This window comes from Echinococcus granulosus, assembly GCF_000524195.1.
Source record: "Echinococcus granulosus chromosome Unknown EG_S00049, whole genome shotgun sequence".
NCBI lineage: Eukaryota > Metazoa > Platyhelminthes > Cestoda > Cyclophyllidea > Taeniidae > Echinococcus > Echinococcus granulosus.
This window is the reverse complement of record NW_020170429.1, coordinates 365,062-381,458: the sequence shown is the minus strand read 5'-3', so window position 1 is coordinate 381,458 and position 16,397 is coordinate 365,062. Positions and strand designations below refer to the sequence as shown.

The following is a 16,397-nucleotide window of genomic DNA, read 5'->3' as shown; positions in this document are numbered from 1 at the left end:
GTGTCTTATAGCCTATTCGTGAATTGCCTCAGTTGATTTATTAGCACTTACTTGCTTGTTTCACATAATAGGGTCAGGTGTTGCTGTCAGGAGCTATTTTAAAAGAGGAATCTGTGTTTAATTTACTGCGATACGGTCTTATTTTCGCCTAACTCATTTCCCTCTTTTTCAGTCTTAAAATTCAACTTGGTTTCTGTAAGAATGGTTCACAAACGGCGTCCCTCGAAGGGGTCACAGATGATTAACGAGTCTCAAACCCAGTTTCTTTCCCTGGATTGCGATGAGAACATCCTCCAGTCCATCATCCATAACATTGATGCTATTCATCAGGATGTATCCCTACTCGATTTGGAAAATTCCCTACTTCCATCTTCCCACCTCCCAGTTCTTGATGTTGACGCAGCTCAAATAAAACACGGTCAACAGTCTCATTTCCCACTTTCCTCCGGCAACAAAAAAACAGCTTCCCGAGTGCCGAACTTGCATTTGCCGCGTTCTATCGTCCCGCAATCAGACATCTCATCCCTCCAGCACTATGTCCTAATACCCAATTCTGCTCTTAATCAGACCAAACATTTAACGTCGTTTAGTGACGTTCTGAATGCTCCGGAACGGCCAGAAGGCAGATACACAATAGCGATGGAGGCGGAGCGTGAAGCCACTGTAATTAAAAAGGTCAACAAACTTATTAAACGTGGTTTGTGGTCGCGGAACCGACTGCCAAAGGTGATGGAACCCTCACAGCCACTCTGCCACTGGGACCATCTTTTGGAGGAGGCCCGTTGGCTAGCTGAAGACTTCAGACAGGAGCGGCTGTGGAAGAAGGCCATCGCAAAGAAGGTGAGGTCCCGCAAAAAAACACGATAAGCATTTAATTCCCCTTTACTTCCAGCTCGCCGACGCGGCCATGATGTTCTGCATGATCGGTTCAGAGTTAGCTCGAAGGAACGAAGAGGAGCTGGAGGATTTGCGCCGACGTGGCGCTGCAATGATTGCCAAAATGGTGCAAGACTGGTGGTCGGGCGTTTCAGAGACCGCGAGAGCGCTTTCACTTCTCTCCGAACAGCGCCAGTGGTGTGCAGCGTTACGACGGAACCGCGTTTTCCTCACTCAATTCACTGATGTCGGTGCTAATTGGATGTCCGAGGCAATTTCTCGGTCATCGCGTCCGCCGACCTCACCTCCTCTTTCAGCGTCAAAACAGGCAATACCGCTGGTATCGACTGTGGTTCTAGAGGAGGAGGGGGTGGATGAGGAGTGGTTACCTCCAAGAAGTAGTGCTAGTAGTACCCTTAGCGGAAGTGTCGAGAGTCTCCCAGATGCGGGGGTGCAATTCAGTCCCGATGGCTTCTCGTGCGGTCTGCAATCACTTACGGGGACAGTAGCGTCGATGTCACTGGACTCCTCACACAGTGAGGGCGACAGCGAAGACCAGATTTCTGTGTCCACTGACTCCTCTGCGGCCTCCACGTTGGCCACGGATCAGGAAGATTTATCTCAACTCATTTCTGACGCTACTTTACCTCTGAATGAGGTCTTAGAGCCCTATTTGTCTAATGGATGGCCTCTACAACCTCCCCTTACTGAACCGCACACTTGGGATACGGTGAGTGTTTAACACTTATCAATGCTGATTGCTCAACGTATTTTAAGTCAGATGCTAAGGATATTGAACGATGAAATAGATGTTTTGCTGAAATTGGGTACTCATTTGATAAATTTCCACCCTTTAAGAATATAAGTTTTATGTATGATGAGTATTTGGAGTAGTCTCCTGAACCATTTAAATTAATGGTAATTCGAGTTCACCTCACTTGATTAAATCGCTTTCTCATTTCTTTCTCATGAAATCTTAAACATTTCCCATAAATCTGCTGCATTGAGGCGTGTTTTTTTTTCTTATGCCATCGTGACTAACTGCTTTATAATCCATTAAGCAATTATCGATACTCATCTAGGCTTGAGGTTATTCAAGGTCATCGCTCACGATCGCCATCACACGTTCTCAGTTGTGAGTACACCCATGTTTTACCACACTAGATGCGGTGTAATTGCCTGATCCACTTTTTTGAGCATGAATGTGTACATCTTAACTAATGACACCCGTTATCTCTCCACAGGAATCGTCCTACCAATCGATCGTGAACGCTCTTCGCCACGAAGCAACACTGCCCCTTCGGCAGCTTCTACCCCCTGGCTACCATCCCATCATCCCCTCCGCTCTCGGAATGAACGGGTCAGATGGTATTCCGGTACGCCGTCGGCAGCCTTTACGTCGATCTAACCGCCCTGCTCTTGTGAACGGCTGTTCACCCCACGATGAAACTATGGACGTGATGGCTGATGGGGTGCTGGATGATGAGATAGATAGGGAGGGTGAAGTGAGATCGGAGACGTCGGCAGAAGCTGACTCCATGGAGATTGATGGGTGTCCTTCCGACTCGGAAGTTTCAGTGGCCTCTTCATCGATAACGGCGGCTGCGCATCTCTGGAATTCTACAACCGATTCGGCAGCGATGCCGGTGACGTTGTCGCCCGGCGAATTGGCTAGAAGAGCGCGAAAACTGTCACATTGGAGGACACAGGCTCCCTCCAGACGTCTCCTTCAGTCGCGTTTGCCTGCTTTTGGACCTACCTGTCGAGTGCCTTTTCTGCCCACCTCTAATCTCTGTGAGTGTTCAGTTCGGCAGTCTTTTTGGAAATGGAACAGAAGTCATTGGGTCAGTATGTGGACCTCTGAAAAGAATCCTAAATTGGATTTCCGTCTATTGTCCTTGAACTTCAATCAGTGTTTCTCCCGCTTTGATTTTTTCTGTACTGTTGTGGGTCTTTTAGAGACCATTTTTATATTTTCATGTTTCATTGACAAAACTAATGCCTTAATTATTAACATGCCCATATTCCATTTGCCACCTCAAGCTAATGAGTTCTCCTTGTATCACATAATTTGGTAGCTAAGGTTGTCTATTTTTGTAACTTTTCCCAACAAGAAACCTTGTTTCTATTGTTATTTTAAGCTTTTGTTTTAGAAGTGGGGAGGTTATTAGTTTAGAATCGTGGTACCTGGCTATTTTCAGCTTGTTTTTTTTTTAATTTTTCTTATCGCTTTGAAGTAGATTTTTCATAGTTTCTTCAAAGCCGTTTTTGGCGTTTTCGGATATCTTTCAATTTTACCCATACTTTTCGAAATGGAATGGGTTTTATCGTATTTCCGTTCCATGACGTCTTGCGTTTAATGCAGCAGATAATAACGCCATCTGCTTCAAATCCCTTTCTCTGCCGCTGACTTTGCACCAGTTGATTTAACTTCAAATCTACTCTTTACTTATTAGGTTCTTTCAATGAGTTTGGGACTTCCCGTCGTTACCTATTATCGTTGATTCTTCCTTTTTTGAAAGTGGTAAAATCTATTGCATGTAATTACATTTGCCAATCTTTTGGTGGTTGGTCTCTACGCCCACCCGTCTCGTCAACCCCTTACCCCCACTCTCTCTCTCTTGCTGGATACGTCTATTTTGTAACCTATTTCGCTTAAAGTACTCGTAGGGCTTAACTTTGACCGCTGCCCATGTCGGTGCCGTTTCTTCTCATACCCTGTCGCGTGTTCCCATGAACGTTTAGCTGCGTTACTTCTATCGTTGATCTTATTTTGCTGTAAGTGCTAGTATCTTTTTTATTTTCTGTGGACCGACTTTTGTCATTTTTCGTATCGGTTTAAGGTGAAACTAGTTTGAACAGGTTTCATTATTACTCAATGTTTTTCTGACTTGTTATTGCAAAGGTATTTGCTCATGCAAACTGTTACAAACGCGGAGGCCTAATTAGAAGTATTTGTTCTGCTTGCGACGAGGTCTTTAAAAAATTATCATTGTTTTGGGGGACGTTGAATATTTTTGTTACGAAAATAACAGCACGACGTACTTGAAGTTAAGGCATCATTAATAAGTCGTCAAGTTTTCTAATCTTTCTGTTGAAATACCTGACATTATTAGGGACCCTTGTTTTTCCCCTAATTGGTACCGTCAGTCGATATTTGCACAATTCGTTTCTGGCTTGGAGACTACCCGTCGATTTTATTACTTTAAAATGTTATTGTTAACAAATTTCAGAAAGTTATCACTGCGATCCTGTCATCGTCACGAGATTACTCGGGCGTTGGGAAAAAGTCGTTTGTTAATTAAGGATTTCAAGTTTCTTCGAGCGAAAGCTCGACTTTTACGTCTAAATGTAACTACTGCGAAAAAAATTTTAAATATGATGCATTGTGGAAATTGGTTGTTCCGTGTCGGACTCAAAATCAGCTCGCTGGTCAAGCAGTAAACCTTGGACGTTGAAGATAAACGTTAGATTTTGCCAAAATTGCGAGTATGAAAACCCGTAATGGTTAAAGGTTTTTTAGCCGGTTTGTAATCCCACCATGCTTAATAATTTTAAGACCTACTCTCAAAGTAGGTACCCTAACAAAGTGAAAGTTGAAATATTATGACCACAGCGACGCTGACAGTGCATCTTCACAAGTGAGATGCCGACAGTAATGAATCTCCCAAACTTATCCTCCTTTCCCAACAGATTCTGGGGTCTCGTGGCTGAGCGCTACCTACTCTCACCAAGTGCCCACCTGCCTAGTCACCTACTCCATGCCTTCCGCCGATGCGGAGCTCTGTCTTGCCGTTCACATTGGCCAGTTGGCGGTGTCCAATGCCGATGGTAACGGTATTGGTGACTGGGGACCCCACCTCATTATCTGCCCTACCGTCCTTCTGCCCGCCTGGCGCGCCCGCCTCGCTGCGGTGTGCCCGGGCCTCCGCGTCCACTGCGTGCTAGCCAACTCGCGTGGAGGCACTGGGCGACGCTTGAAGTTGGGCATTGCCCAACAGAGTATCCACATCTGCCTGACGACCTATGCGGCGCTGAAGTCACGACCCTCGAGATTTGAGGGTGTGCACTGGCATTTGGTCATTCTGGATCAGGTAAGCTTTCATCGAATCTGGTGTAAGCATTACTTTCTTGTTAATCTTTTGATCTTTCTTTGACGCCTGGTTTGAGGTACTTTATTTGCATCTTGGACTCACAAATACGTTATCTTCAAGTGTACCATTAGATCAGTGTCTCCCGTCTCCTTCGGTGTCTTGTTTCCAACCCATGGCTTTGCTGCACTGCTAACTTCACTCCTCATTTACTTAATTTGGGGTTAATTATCGAATCAACCTTGGACGATTGTTCGTTTTTTTTTTACTTGAAGCCAAACATTTTACGTGACATTCGATTAGTTTATCATCTTGATCCTATGCTATCCTTGTTGAATTTCTAAACAGCTAGTTCTTCCGTCAGCTGGTTATTTTACATTTAAAATTCAGTCACTACTTGCTCCTCTTTGAATAGAATGAATCCCCTTGCTATTCTTCTCTTCTCTAGCGTTTGACATTTTCTCGTCCTGTGCGTTCCTTTTATATCTCCAAATATGTTGATTGGTCCATTGCTAGTTGGTGATTAGCCAGCGTTGTTGACGCTTGCTTTGGTTAGCTTTCTCCCATTTCCTGTCGAGTTTCTTCTTAACACTGATCTCTTCGGGTGTATTCATTTCCTTTTTCATATGGTTTTTCCGAGTACTCCTCTTTATCTTCGGCAAATGCTTGTGCTGAATTCCGTAAGACCGGAAAAATTATTGCCGCACCTTTCCATCATCTCCCTTTCTACATTTGAAATATTGATGGAGTGCATTTTAGATTAATTCTTGAGGGGCGGGGGTGTTGATATATTTCCTCATTGAATACAAAGTATATCGACATCGGCAACCTTTTTTCAAATGCTTCATTAAATTATTTGTTGAATTTACTAGGTAATTAAAAGTCAAGCCTTATTGACAGAGCCCTATTTATCAATGTCCAAGATATCCCAAGGCTATTTGAATGTAACTCAGCCGGCTTAGATTCCTTTTTTTTGAAATCAGCCGCGATACCTTTTATTTTGTCTCCTTTACTTGACCTGTCATCAACTGTTCTTGTTAGCGTAATTACAGGAATAATTGGCTTCGAGGTTTACTAAATCTCCTTATTTACCTCCTTCTCAATGACCCGGGGTATTATTTATCCCCTTTTCCAGGTCTCCCTTTTTTGGTGGTCGATAACCCCCATACTGTTTCAAGGTCATTACAGTTTAGCTTTTGCCAATTGAGTGCTAAATAAGCAAATTTTGTCACTACTAGAAATGGCGGTCAGACAAAAACGCTAAGCTAACCCACTAAAATTATTTAAATCTGCCTCACCTTTTTCGGCCGATTTTTATCATCCTTCGTCTGAATTTGCCCGATCTACCAAGTTTACTAACCTCATCAAAATTGTTCACACTGTTGCATCATCCACATCGTTGCAATAAAAAGAATTATTAACAACAAAAACGGAATCGGTGCATCCAGGCGCATCAGTGGCGTCAAAAGCTTTGTTAAAATCATCCAAGATTGGATCTTAAGTCCATCAGAAGTTCATACATTAAAATTTACTTCCTTTTAATAATTGATGGTGCTTGTTTCGAGTTCGTGCCATGCGTACCACCAGTGAGGTTTTTTCATTGTCCAGGAGTGGTGATTAATCTATGCTGCCAGACTTAAAAGCTAAAATTCGTTTATGGGCGATTCATTTATCACCCTTCAGCTAATTTCAGTCGATCTTCTAGAATTGTTCAAATTCTTGTTCTTCGTTCACACCTTTCTGCGCCACGCATATCGGTACAAATCGAAAGAAAACGAATTACCATCTGGATTGTTATCGAAGGTGTGGAAGTATCGCATCGATTTTGTACAAGACCGGTGGTTGTCTTAGGTGGATGCACGCGTTTCACTTTTGCTTGTTAATCTCGTCACTCAGTTGTTTACCGATCCCTTCAGCGTCGTTTCGCTTTCGCCCTTTGCAATGTCTGTTGGCACACACGATGGGGTTGGGACTTTTTTTTGGCAACTAAATGATACCTCAATAGTGATTGTCAATTCGCCGTGCATGTCTTGCTTCAATGAATGCTCCTGTTACTATAGTGACTTCACTGGAGCTTAGTTACGTAAACTAAGCGAATCTAATAGCGTTTCTGAATCGCCTTGTATCCGAAAGTTTAGTCCATATTTTAATTCTCAAGATTGTTCTCGCTTAATTTTTCACTGGCAAATAGTGAATTAAACTTTCCGACCTAATTTACTCGTTCGATTGTTTTCATGAGACGACCTGAGTTCATTCTATTAATAGTTTTTAAAATCCTGTGATACGCACTTGTATTTCTTCTTTGTTGCTTACTATTGCGAATCCTAAAGTCTCCCATATCCTACTTAATTTGTCACCTTACAGCTTAGGCCATTTGGCTCTAGCGTGCTCCCTTACCAGCTGAATGGGGCATCTTCAGGGACGGTTGCCTTGGTAGCGACGAAGATTTGGTTCTGCGCTGCATGCAGCTGAATTTGTAGATCTTGTGAAATGTTTTTTGGGTAGGAGTCGGTTACATCAAGGACGTCATTCGTCTTCTGTTCTCGCTTTCGAGAACTAAATACTGTGAAATATTCTTGAACGAACTTTCCTGTTCTTTGTCATAACTAGGATCTTATCTATCGGCACATATTTAGAAAGCGTTGTTTTAGAAAAAATTCGCTATAAAGATAATCTTAGAATGCGGGGAGACCTAAATTCTGGTATAATTTTGGTCATTCTAACATATCTTGGTTATTTTCACTTCATCCTTATAAATTTTTGCATCCATTTCGCAAATCTAGTGCTTGGTTAACTCTTTAGAGTAAACTGAACTTTGAACGCAACGTTCTTTTGGGGAACTACCGTTAAATTATTTTGCTGATAAAGGTTTGGTCTATGTGCCTTCGGTGAAGAACGGTTTGAATCGGGACAAGAGGCATTGGATATGCTTAAACTTTGATGTGATCCCAAATTTTCATGATTACATCTTCAGATCACTACTTTCCCGGTATTTTCGCTTATTTGGTTCTCAGTGGTTGGGGTTTTGGTCCAGCGTCGAGGAAGTTAAGGCAAGCGGTGTGCTTGGTGTTTTGGGTTAAGAGTTGGCGGTTTCGCGTTTGTCGGAATTTATTTCTTTTAAAAACGCTGAATGCACATTACACTTGTTTAACAGGTTCAACACCTCATCAATCCTTCACCGTTGCATGGTGACAACACGACCATTTCGCACACGGGCACAAGCGAACAGGGCAATGTCATCGGCAGTTGTGGTGGAATTACGGGTGAGTTATCGACTGGGAACACCAATCCCGCACACCACCCCTCAGAGACCTCTATCTTCCCCGATCTTGTTCGCCTTCTTCTCCACCGACTCCTGCCCTCCGCCCGCCAACGTGTCTGCATTTTCACCGACCTCTACGAACCTCGTACTGCTCATCTGAAAACCCTCCTCAGTCTCCTCCTTCAGTCATCTTGCAATATTGGCGATGACGATAGTAGCTTTGTTGAAGAGGTAGTGCGACAGGCATCCCTGATTAAACCAGAGCAGGGTGCTGTGGCAACGCGGGACGAGGTAGTGCGAGCCTTAGAACCCTTCCTCTATCGCTTTCTTGATGAGGAAGAGGATGAAGATGAGGATGAATCAGCAACGAGAAGTAGTAATCGAATAGAGGACCTAGTTCGGATTGATGTCATCTCTGACCATCTAACCGACCAACAACGCGCTCTCCACGACCGCATTCTAACCGATAAAACGTAATTCGTTTTTTATTGTTTATGTGTGCTTTACTTTCTTATTGCGATTTAAAACCGCTTTTTCCGCCATCTTCAGTTGTGAACGTGCAGTGAGGTCGGGTCACCTCTCTGATCTCCTCATCTGTCTGTCAGCGGGTGCGCGCCTCTGCTCTCACCCTTGGCTTCTCAGCTGTTTCGATGAAGCCGCGCAGTGGTTGCTGCAAGATCGACAACCTGCGTTCTCTCCTCCCCTCATTGCCGTCCCTGGTCTGCGTTTTGATGGACCTGCATCTCTTTTGTCGCTACGACGCACAGATGATGAAATTACACAGTTTATGTTGTACCTCCCATCAGCGCTACAAGCGCCGGCGCATGTACGTTCACGATTGATGCAATTGTTACCGGATGCGGAGCAGTTGAAACACTCACTGATCACACCTCGCCCCTCGAAGCGGGCTAGTGAGAACTCTGGGGTCTCCTTTTCGGCAATGAAGAGACTGCGGAGGGCACAGGAAGTGACAGCGCTGGAGGGGACAGAAGAGCAGGAAGGACCTTTCATCACTCGGGATGCTCTCCGAACGGTTCTCTTGGAGACGGCGAAAGCGTTGTACGCAGCGAATAAAGGTTGGATGGTTTGCTCCGTTACGTTACTGTCCTATTATAATTCTGGATTGGGAGTGGTTGAATTTGCGCGATTTTATTCGCTTTCAATTGTAAATGACTTACTCTTTCTACCCTGTGCCCACTTTCGCGTCGATTACTGCTGCTCTTGAGGTCAATGTTTTTTAGCTCTTTGGCCGTTTAATCTGTTAGTTTTTGAAAGACTCTTCTTAATGGTGTTATGGAAGGCATTTATAGAGACCAATTTGAAAGTACTTCAAGTTTTTTTCGGTTGAATCTTAAAATACTTTTCGTGCTTAGTCATGCATAAGCTTTGCTTCTTCATCCATGCACTATCTTCGGAATGAAAACCTCCCTATTCTTCACTTTGTCCTGATAATAACAATCTTTCCTGCGTAAAATAAGGCAATTTAGTAAAGGAGCGATTCTGGACCGTTCTTTTTTGGTAGAAAAATCACCGTCGGGAATATAGCTATCCTTATTTATTGTATTATATGTTGATTAAACCCTTTAATGTTCTTAAATAAGTTTTAGTTGCGGTAAATTTTGCATAACCATCTGATTGACAGTTTTACGTATCTGAAGTGTTTCCATACCATCTAATTTGTGTTTTCAAAACGAACTTAACATTTTATTTGCGTGTATTCACCGTCCTATCTGACTGCCGCTTTGCCTCTCAAACGACGTTCCTGGTATCGGTGAATTTACTTTCCTGCAACTGCCAACGAAGGAGTCATTTAATTTTGCTCTCACTTCTGTTATGGTTATTTTTCCAATGGTAGCTTCTTTTTTTGTTCCTCAAAGCCTTTGATAATCTTGAATTCAAATACATATCTTAATCAATTGTCAATTCTAATTTCTTGCTCCACTTCTTTTAGCCTCCGCCGAGCCCATGGGCGTTCAATTGAGTTTGCCGAGGGAGATAAAATCGCCCCTTCCTGTTACAACTGATCTCACCGAGCAGGACTCGTCCGCAGCTCCAAATCCCATCCTCATCGCTGAAGCCGAGGTGATAATCGCTTCCTTTTTCCCTTCTTTTGTCGTGTACACTACGCATTTGCGAAATTCGCCTTCCTTTTTACCCAGAGCCGGCTGCATCAATTGCTGTGGCAGTACCAACGAACTCGACTGGAACTGGAGGGTCACACAGACTGGTGCAGCGCGGCAACAATGAGTCGTATCCACGCCCTCTCACGTGAACCCTCTCTCCTCCCTTCTGGAGTCAATGTCTTCCCCGCTTTACCCTTCATCGATTCCTCCCCCTCCTCCGAGCTTTGTCGAGTCGTGCAGGACCGATTTGAGCAGTTGCCCTTTCTCAGGTGAGTTCGTATTTACGTTTGGATGATGTGTAGTCTAGCGCCTAAGTTGCTCCTGGAGACGCATGGACGTACCTTTATTTTTCGCGTATAGAAGCGCTTCATTGTTAGGTCTTAATATTATCAATTTTAAAGCCAAATTGCAGGAATGTGATTTAATTAAATAGCCTTCCTGCTTTCAGTCCTCTCCTTGATCGATCTTACACCTCGACTACCAAAGGGTAGTTTGGTTGGCTAGAACTAACTCCAAGTCGAAAGCGATTATGCGATGATCTTTCCCATAGGAGGACTTCCGAATTTATCAATGAATTTGATTGAATAATGCGCTGTATCATTGTCATACGAACAGAAGGGCTTTGAGCGCGGCAGCATTCGATGGTATGAACAGACTTCAGCACACTTCTGGATCTTTGTGTGGGGCTGCTTGGTCGCCGTTTTGAATTCTTTCTGCTTCAATACAGCTAGCTAGTCTCTGGTAATGTCCTTCCCTTTTGCCTTCTGCAGTTCGTCCTTCGGCCTACTTTGTACTCGTGACAGAGTTATTGGTCTGCCTTCACAGCTTTCGGATGTGTCCTCATGTCCTCAAACATCCGTGGATGTAAAGATGGCTATGGACCGATTTTACCCCCTCTTGTCCTCCACCCGGTGGCTTTCTCCCCATACAGTACCTCATCTTCTGCCCTACTTCCTCACCGCCTCTGGTACGTCACTTGGACGCTGAGTGTACCTAAGTTTGTATCCAATTTAGCGGTAACAGAATGGAAATTTTTCTTGAAAATAGTGATGTCAGACTCCAAAAGGACCCCATCGTTTTGGTAGTTGAAAGTTTTAATTTATTTTGTTCACAGCTAAAGTCATTTTTGAAATGCTATTTGGTCCGTTATTTTGAAACTCGGTGTTCGAAAGTTTATTCGATTATAAATTTTTCTCCGTTAAATGTTAACCTGTAAAGGATCTCCGTCCTCTTTCATTCTAAAACGTGTTTTTATATCGTCCATATTCGTGGTGATGCTTTTTGGGTACGTACTTTGACCAGTAAAATGGATCCTGTGAAAGACCAATTAGTTTTTAAGGGAGCTTTGGCGGTCGTTCAACACCCTATAAAGTTCAGGCATTTACTCATGAAGTGTTTGTTTTGTAACCGAAATTGTCCAAAATTTACTCCCTCCCCTTATCCTTCATAGGACGTGCATTATTTTGAATATTTACATCAATTTGTAGAATGATTCCACCCTTTTCCGTTCACCGTCTCAGTCGTATTTCACACTTAATCAGTTATGAAAAGGAATCAAATTTTGATATTCGTGACTTCTAAATGCACGTATTTGCTCACGAAATGGTCTAAAATTATGAATAAGCAATATCAACATCGAGACGCGGGAACATCGGCCGAAGTCATTAATCCACCTGCTTATGATAAGGTGCCACCCTAGGCCCCTAGTTGGACCAGACGCATTTTGGCTTGCTACCGTAGACTGTCGATGTGAAGCTATTTTTCCAAGGCTATTTTAAGTCAGTCCCAATAAACATTGAGAATATTTATAAAAAGAAGGAAAGATCTGTCCTAAAGTGTGGAACGGTGTCTTAATTTGGAAGATTGATTGATTTTTTAGGTTTTGTTACGCTTGGGATTTTCCAAGAGCAGTTTCAGATACCTCAATGCAGTAATGGGTGGAAATGGCATCTTAAGTTATTCACAGTCTGTATTCTGTGGAAAAGCAGAGGATGGATTCGATGGGGGAATGATTCTATTACCAATGGGGAGTTTCCATTCCAGGCAAAATACAACGGCTGCGCAGCCTTCTGCTCGATCTAGTTCGATCACCGTCACCACCGCCGCAACTTACTGAGACAAAATTGCCACAACAATGCCCAAATCGACGCTCTCTCTCTCGTCCCCGTGTCATCTTCCTCCTTTGTCACCGCACTGCATTCCTCGACCTCCTCGCCGCCTGGTTGTCCACCGATCCGTACCTGGCCAATCTTGCTCTGCGTCGCGCACCTATTGATCACCTAGATGCTGACGATGGAGCGAATTCGGTGATGCCAGCGGACGATGGTCGTGGCGGAGTTGGGGGATCGTTGTGGATGGAGCAGGTGAACGCCTGGCCTGGTGGCACTCAGGGTCCTCTCCTTGTTCTCCTCCATGCCCGTTCCCCACCTCTCTCTGTCGCTGGCTTGCGGACAGGGCCGGATACACGTCTCGTCATCTGCGACGCGGATTGGCGAAAAGATGTTGTCAGTACGGTTAAATCAAAGTACGGGCTCGACTTTTACGTAATTTTTTTTCTCTTTTAGATCCCTACTCAATTTTTTTGCTTTCTGGGAACTATTGGGAAAGATGCAACAGTTATAGTGACATTAGACCCCCGTTTTCTTTATTTTGAATCGACAACTTAAGGAAGATGATAGGCGACTGAACTGCCTATATTTTCAGTGGATTAAAAGTGGAGGGGAATTGTGTAGGCTTTGTTTGTACTGCATATTCATTCAATAAACATTATTTTTAGCATTTTTGCTGCCCGTAACGCATTTAATTAAAAGAAATGACTAAGAATATGAGCCCTGAGACTGGTAGTCGTAATTCTTGCTCAGAGTTCCGATAAAGGTACTGCATCAAGCACCTTCACTTTGGGTAACATTGGGATATGCCTTTTTCATGAATACTAGTCTACCTAGCCTAAAATTCCGAAAATGTGACAGGGCGAGTGGGTGTAATTAACGATAAATAAGGGAGATGGCAGTTGAGATTATTTGAATGGGAATAAATTTGCCTAATGGTGACATTGGTACCATCGTGTTGCGCTATTTTTTCGTGGGGAAACACAAAGATTTGAGCATTCTGATACCGAGATTATATTACAAGAAACTATTAAAGATGTCATTTTTTCTAATGATAGATTGATGGCTCTAAAGTGTCTTGTTAAGGAAAAATCTTGTGTTGCGTTCTGTACTCTCAATTCTGGTCGGCAGCACTGCCGTCTGTTTTCCACACTGCTTAAAGTGCACTTCAAGTGGCTTCTTTTTATCCATGAAAAGCATCTTTAACAACACTAAATTGCTCGTTGCCTTCTAGATTTAAAAAGCGTGGACTAATTAGCAGGTACGCCCCATTTTGGCTCCCCATTAATGCTCGCTCTCTCCTCTCTATTGTTCAGCTATCTCTTTTCCCGTTCACATCAATGCAAAACCCATGTGGGTTTTGTTATAAAAAATAGGTTTTCAAGACTTGCGGTGTTTTACGAATTTTCTTTGACATACATAGGCGAAATTCCTCAATTATTCATTAAAAACTAATGAATCTCTGCAGTGGTTTTTTTATCCTTATTGCGCCATCTAAACATGTTTTGTGATTTCTACATGGGAGATGGTAGGATAAATTCCCCTTCAAATATCATGGTCCATGGTGAAGGGGAAGAGTCCCCTTAAACAAACACTTTTGTATGGAAATGGATTTGAGTTGGGTTAACTCTTAACCAGCTCTATGTACACTCTACCAAGCTGGCCTACCCAGCTAGTACTTCTGTCGATGTATTTTGTATTTTTGCGATAGTAGGTTAACTAGTTTAAAGGGAGATTATTATGTTTGTTTTGCGCCTCGTACAGATAGCCTTCGATTGCGAAATGTGTGACTGCAAACAAATTTGCTGGGTCTTCAAAAGTTTATCTAAAGGTTATTATAGGTTTTATCACGATGTCCATTTGCTTCCGATATTTTTTTTATTAAACTTAATTGCCTTTTATCGTACAATCTAGCTTTACTTTTCAGATCACTTGCTGATAATCAATTGATTCGCTTCACGGTATCTTGTTAAAGTGCCCATTCTCGATACTTTTTGATCTCAAGCCCTTATTTGACTTTGCTCTTTTTTGAAATCTTCGACTATCGGTACGTTTATCTTATTTTCTCCCCCTTCCCTAAAGGCTGCGCTGCTGGTCAATAAACGGGTTAGTAGACGTGCCTCCGAGGGCCCGCTGCAATGAACCCCTTCCACCTCTCCTCCAAGCCTACCGACTGGTTACAGAGTGGGAGAGTGGGGACAGTGTGGAGGCCCGTCTAGTCAAGTCGACGGCCATCCAACTCCTCCCTGACTCGGTTTTCATGACCGCTTCGCCCCCCGCTGCTGCTACTGTGTTCGCGTCCACCGTCAGATCACGTGGCGCTATTGCCGCATTGCCACTGCTATCTCCCCCTTCCTCTCGGGTGCAGCCGAACGTGGTACAACAGTTGGTCTCGTGTCTTCGTCGGCGCGCCCTTTGGCGCAGCAAGGCGGCGCGGCCACCTTTGCAATCGCAAGCCTCCTCGGCCACCCCGATGCCCCCGCTGGACTCAGACGGAATGGAGGAGGAGGCGACTACCACACAGGATGAGGAGTCGGATAATGCCTCGCTTTTCCATAAACGGGAACCAATTCAAAAGGATTTGGTAAGTGTGGTTGTCATTTTATAAGTCTAACTGGTTAGCTGCCTCATTAACCTGATGTGTTAAATGCGACAGTTACTAGTCTCTGTTAAAGTGAAGTTCAATGGTAAGTGCTATTTCTTATCTGAAAGGTTCGCTTTTAGTTCTTTCAGTTGTCTTATGGACTGTAAAGTTTGCTAGAATGCGACATTCGATATTTAATTGAGCCACACCGCTAGATGAATCTGTTCTTACTTTCAATAGTCACTGTTTTTTATAGGACAAGTTAGCATGAATCATAACGGCTGTTTTCTTTCACTGTCTTGATTATTTTTTGTCACGAATTTATCTCCGTTTTACGCACTTTATCTTGTATTACCAGTGGAATTAAGTATTTCTGATACCATATGATTGTTTTTTGTGCCAAGGAACTCGACAGTTCAGTAATCACTTGGTATGACAAATAATTGTAGCTTCTGTACTTTTTAAGTCAATTTTTGTTGCCTAAACCATGAGAAATGTATGGTTAAGGTTTTTTGACCGAGAAACCGGCTTTCACTTTTTCCATTATTATTTTTTACCTACAAAGAAGTCCTAATGTAGTTACACAAACTGTGACTTTCTTTAACTCCTATGAATACATTTTCATTCGTCAAACTATACGTCGTACTTCGTAATCCCACTGTTTTAAATAAAGAATCTAAGTACCTTGACAATAACTAGTTCGCGTAAAAAACGCCAACCGACCTTATACTCACTTGCTGTTCGGCCCTCGTGCGTTTTGTTGAACCGTGGAGTAACTATTCTCCTCTGTTTATCAAGAGTGGTGTCTCATTTAACTAACTTGTCACTACTAGATGAGCAATTTCCTCTGCAGCTCATTCAGTGCTTTGACCTCCATGAGCCGCCACGAGATGTTCAAGCTTGGTGTTCCAGCCTCGCTGAGTCCGCCGCCATAGCCGCAGAGATGCACAGAGACGATCTGAGTTCTCAATTGGAGGCGGCAGTTTCGCCACCAATCTCGGAAGATGCTCTTTTCACCACCGGTTCCGATTCCTGTGGTGACGTCTTATTTCACCAACCTCCAGTTAAGCTTGCACCATCCGAGGTCCTCGAGACGTGGGAGTTGGATCAGGCCAGCTGGAGAGAGACTCTGGAAGCCGTCATGGAGTTGACTATGGGCCAAGGGGAGTCTCTCTTCTACTTGCCCCCTGGAGAGGGTGTGAAGAGTGTGATCGAGGATGAAATCACTGATGAGAATGATCTACCCATTGAGGATGCTTTTAAGCTACCGGTAAGCCCCGTTTTATTGCCACTTTCAGCTATATTCATACGGACTGTAGTTCATTGTATTAGACTGGGGCCTCAACATGTCGT

The 16,397-nt window shown here is 43.5% G+C and overlaps 1 protein-coding gene across 1 annotated transcript in view; it reads left to right on the top strand. All coding sequences in view use genetic code 11, as the record gives it.

The window, feature by feature from the left end:
- Nucleotides 1-201: 201 nt before the first annotated feature.
- The window catches only part of EGR_06014 (Helicase domino), a gene marked incomplete at both ends in the record, with an annotated part of 35,558 nt that continues 19,362 nt past the window's right edge, over nucleotides 202-16,397 (top strand). Inside the window, 12 exons of the mRNA XM_024495263.1 lie at nucleotides 202-840; nucleotides 893-1,606; nucleotides 2,121-2,670; nucleotides 4,570-4,970; nucleotides 8,122-8,702; nucleotides 8,779-9,305; nucleotides 10,181-10,311; nucleotides 10,389-10,621; nucleotides 11,123-11,319; nucleotides 12,396-12,876; nucleotides 14,543-15,044; nucleotides 15,898-16,314. Of these exons, the coding sequence (XP_024350347.1) occupies nucleotides 202-840; nucleotides 893-1,606; nucleotides 2,121-2,670; nucleotides 4,570-4,970; nucleotides 8,122-8,702; nucleotides 8,779-9,305; nucleotides 10,181-10,311; nucleotides 10,389-10,621; nucleotides 11,123-11,319; nucleotides 12,396-12,876; nucleotides 14,543-15,044; nucleotides 15,898-16,314 (5,373 nt within the window). The remainder of the gene's footprint in view (nucleotides 841-892; nucleotides 1,607-2,120; nucleotides 2,671-4,569; nucleotides 4,971-8,121; nucleotides 8,703-8,778; nucleotides 9,306-10,180; nucleotides 10,312-10,388; nucleotides 10,622-11,122; nucleotides 11,320-12,395; nucleotides 12,877-14,542; nucleotides 15,045-15,897; nucleotides 16,315-16,397) is intronic.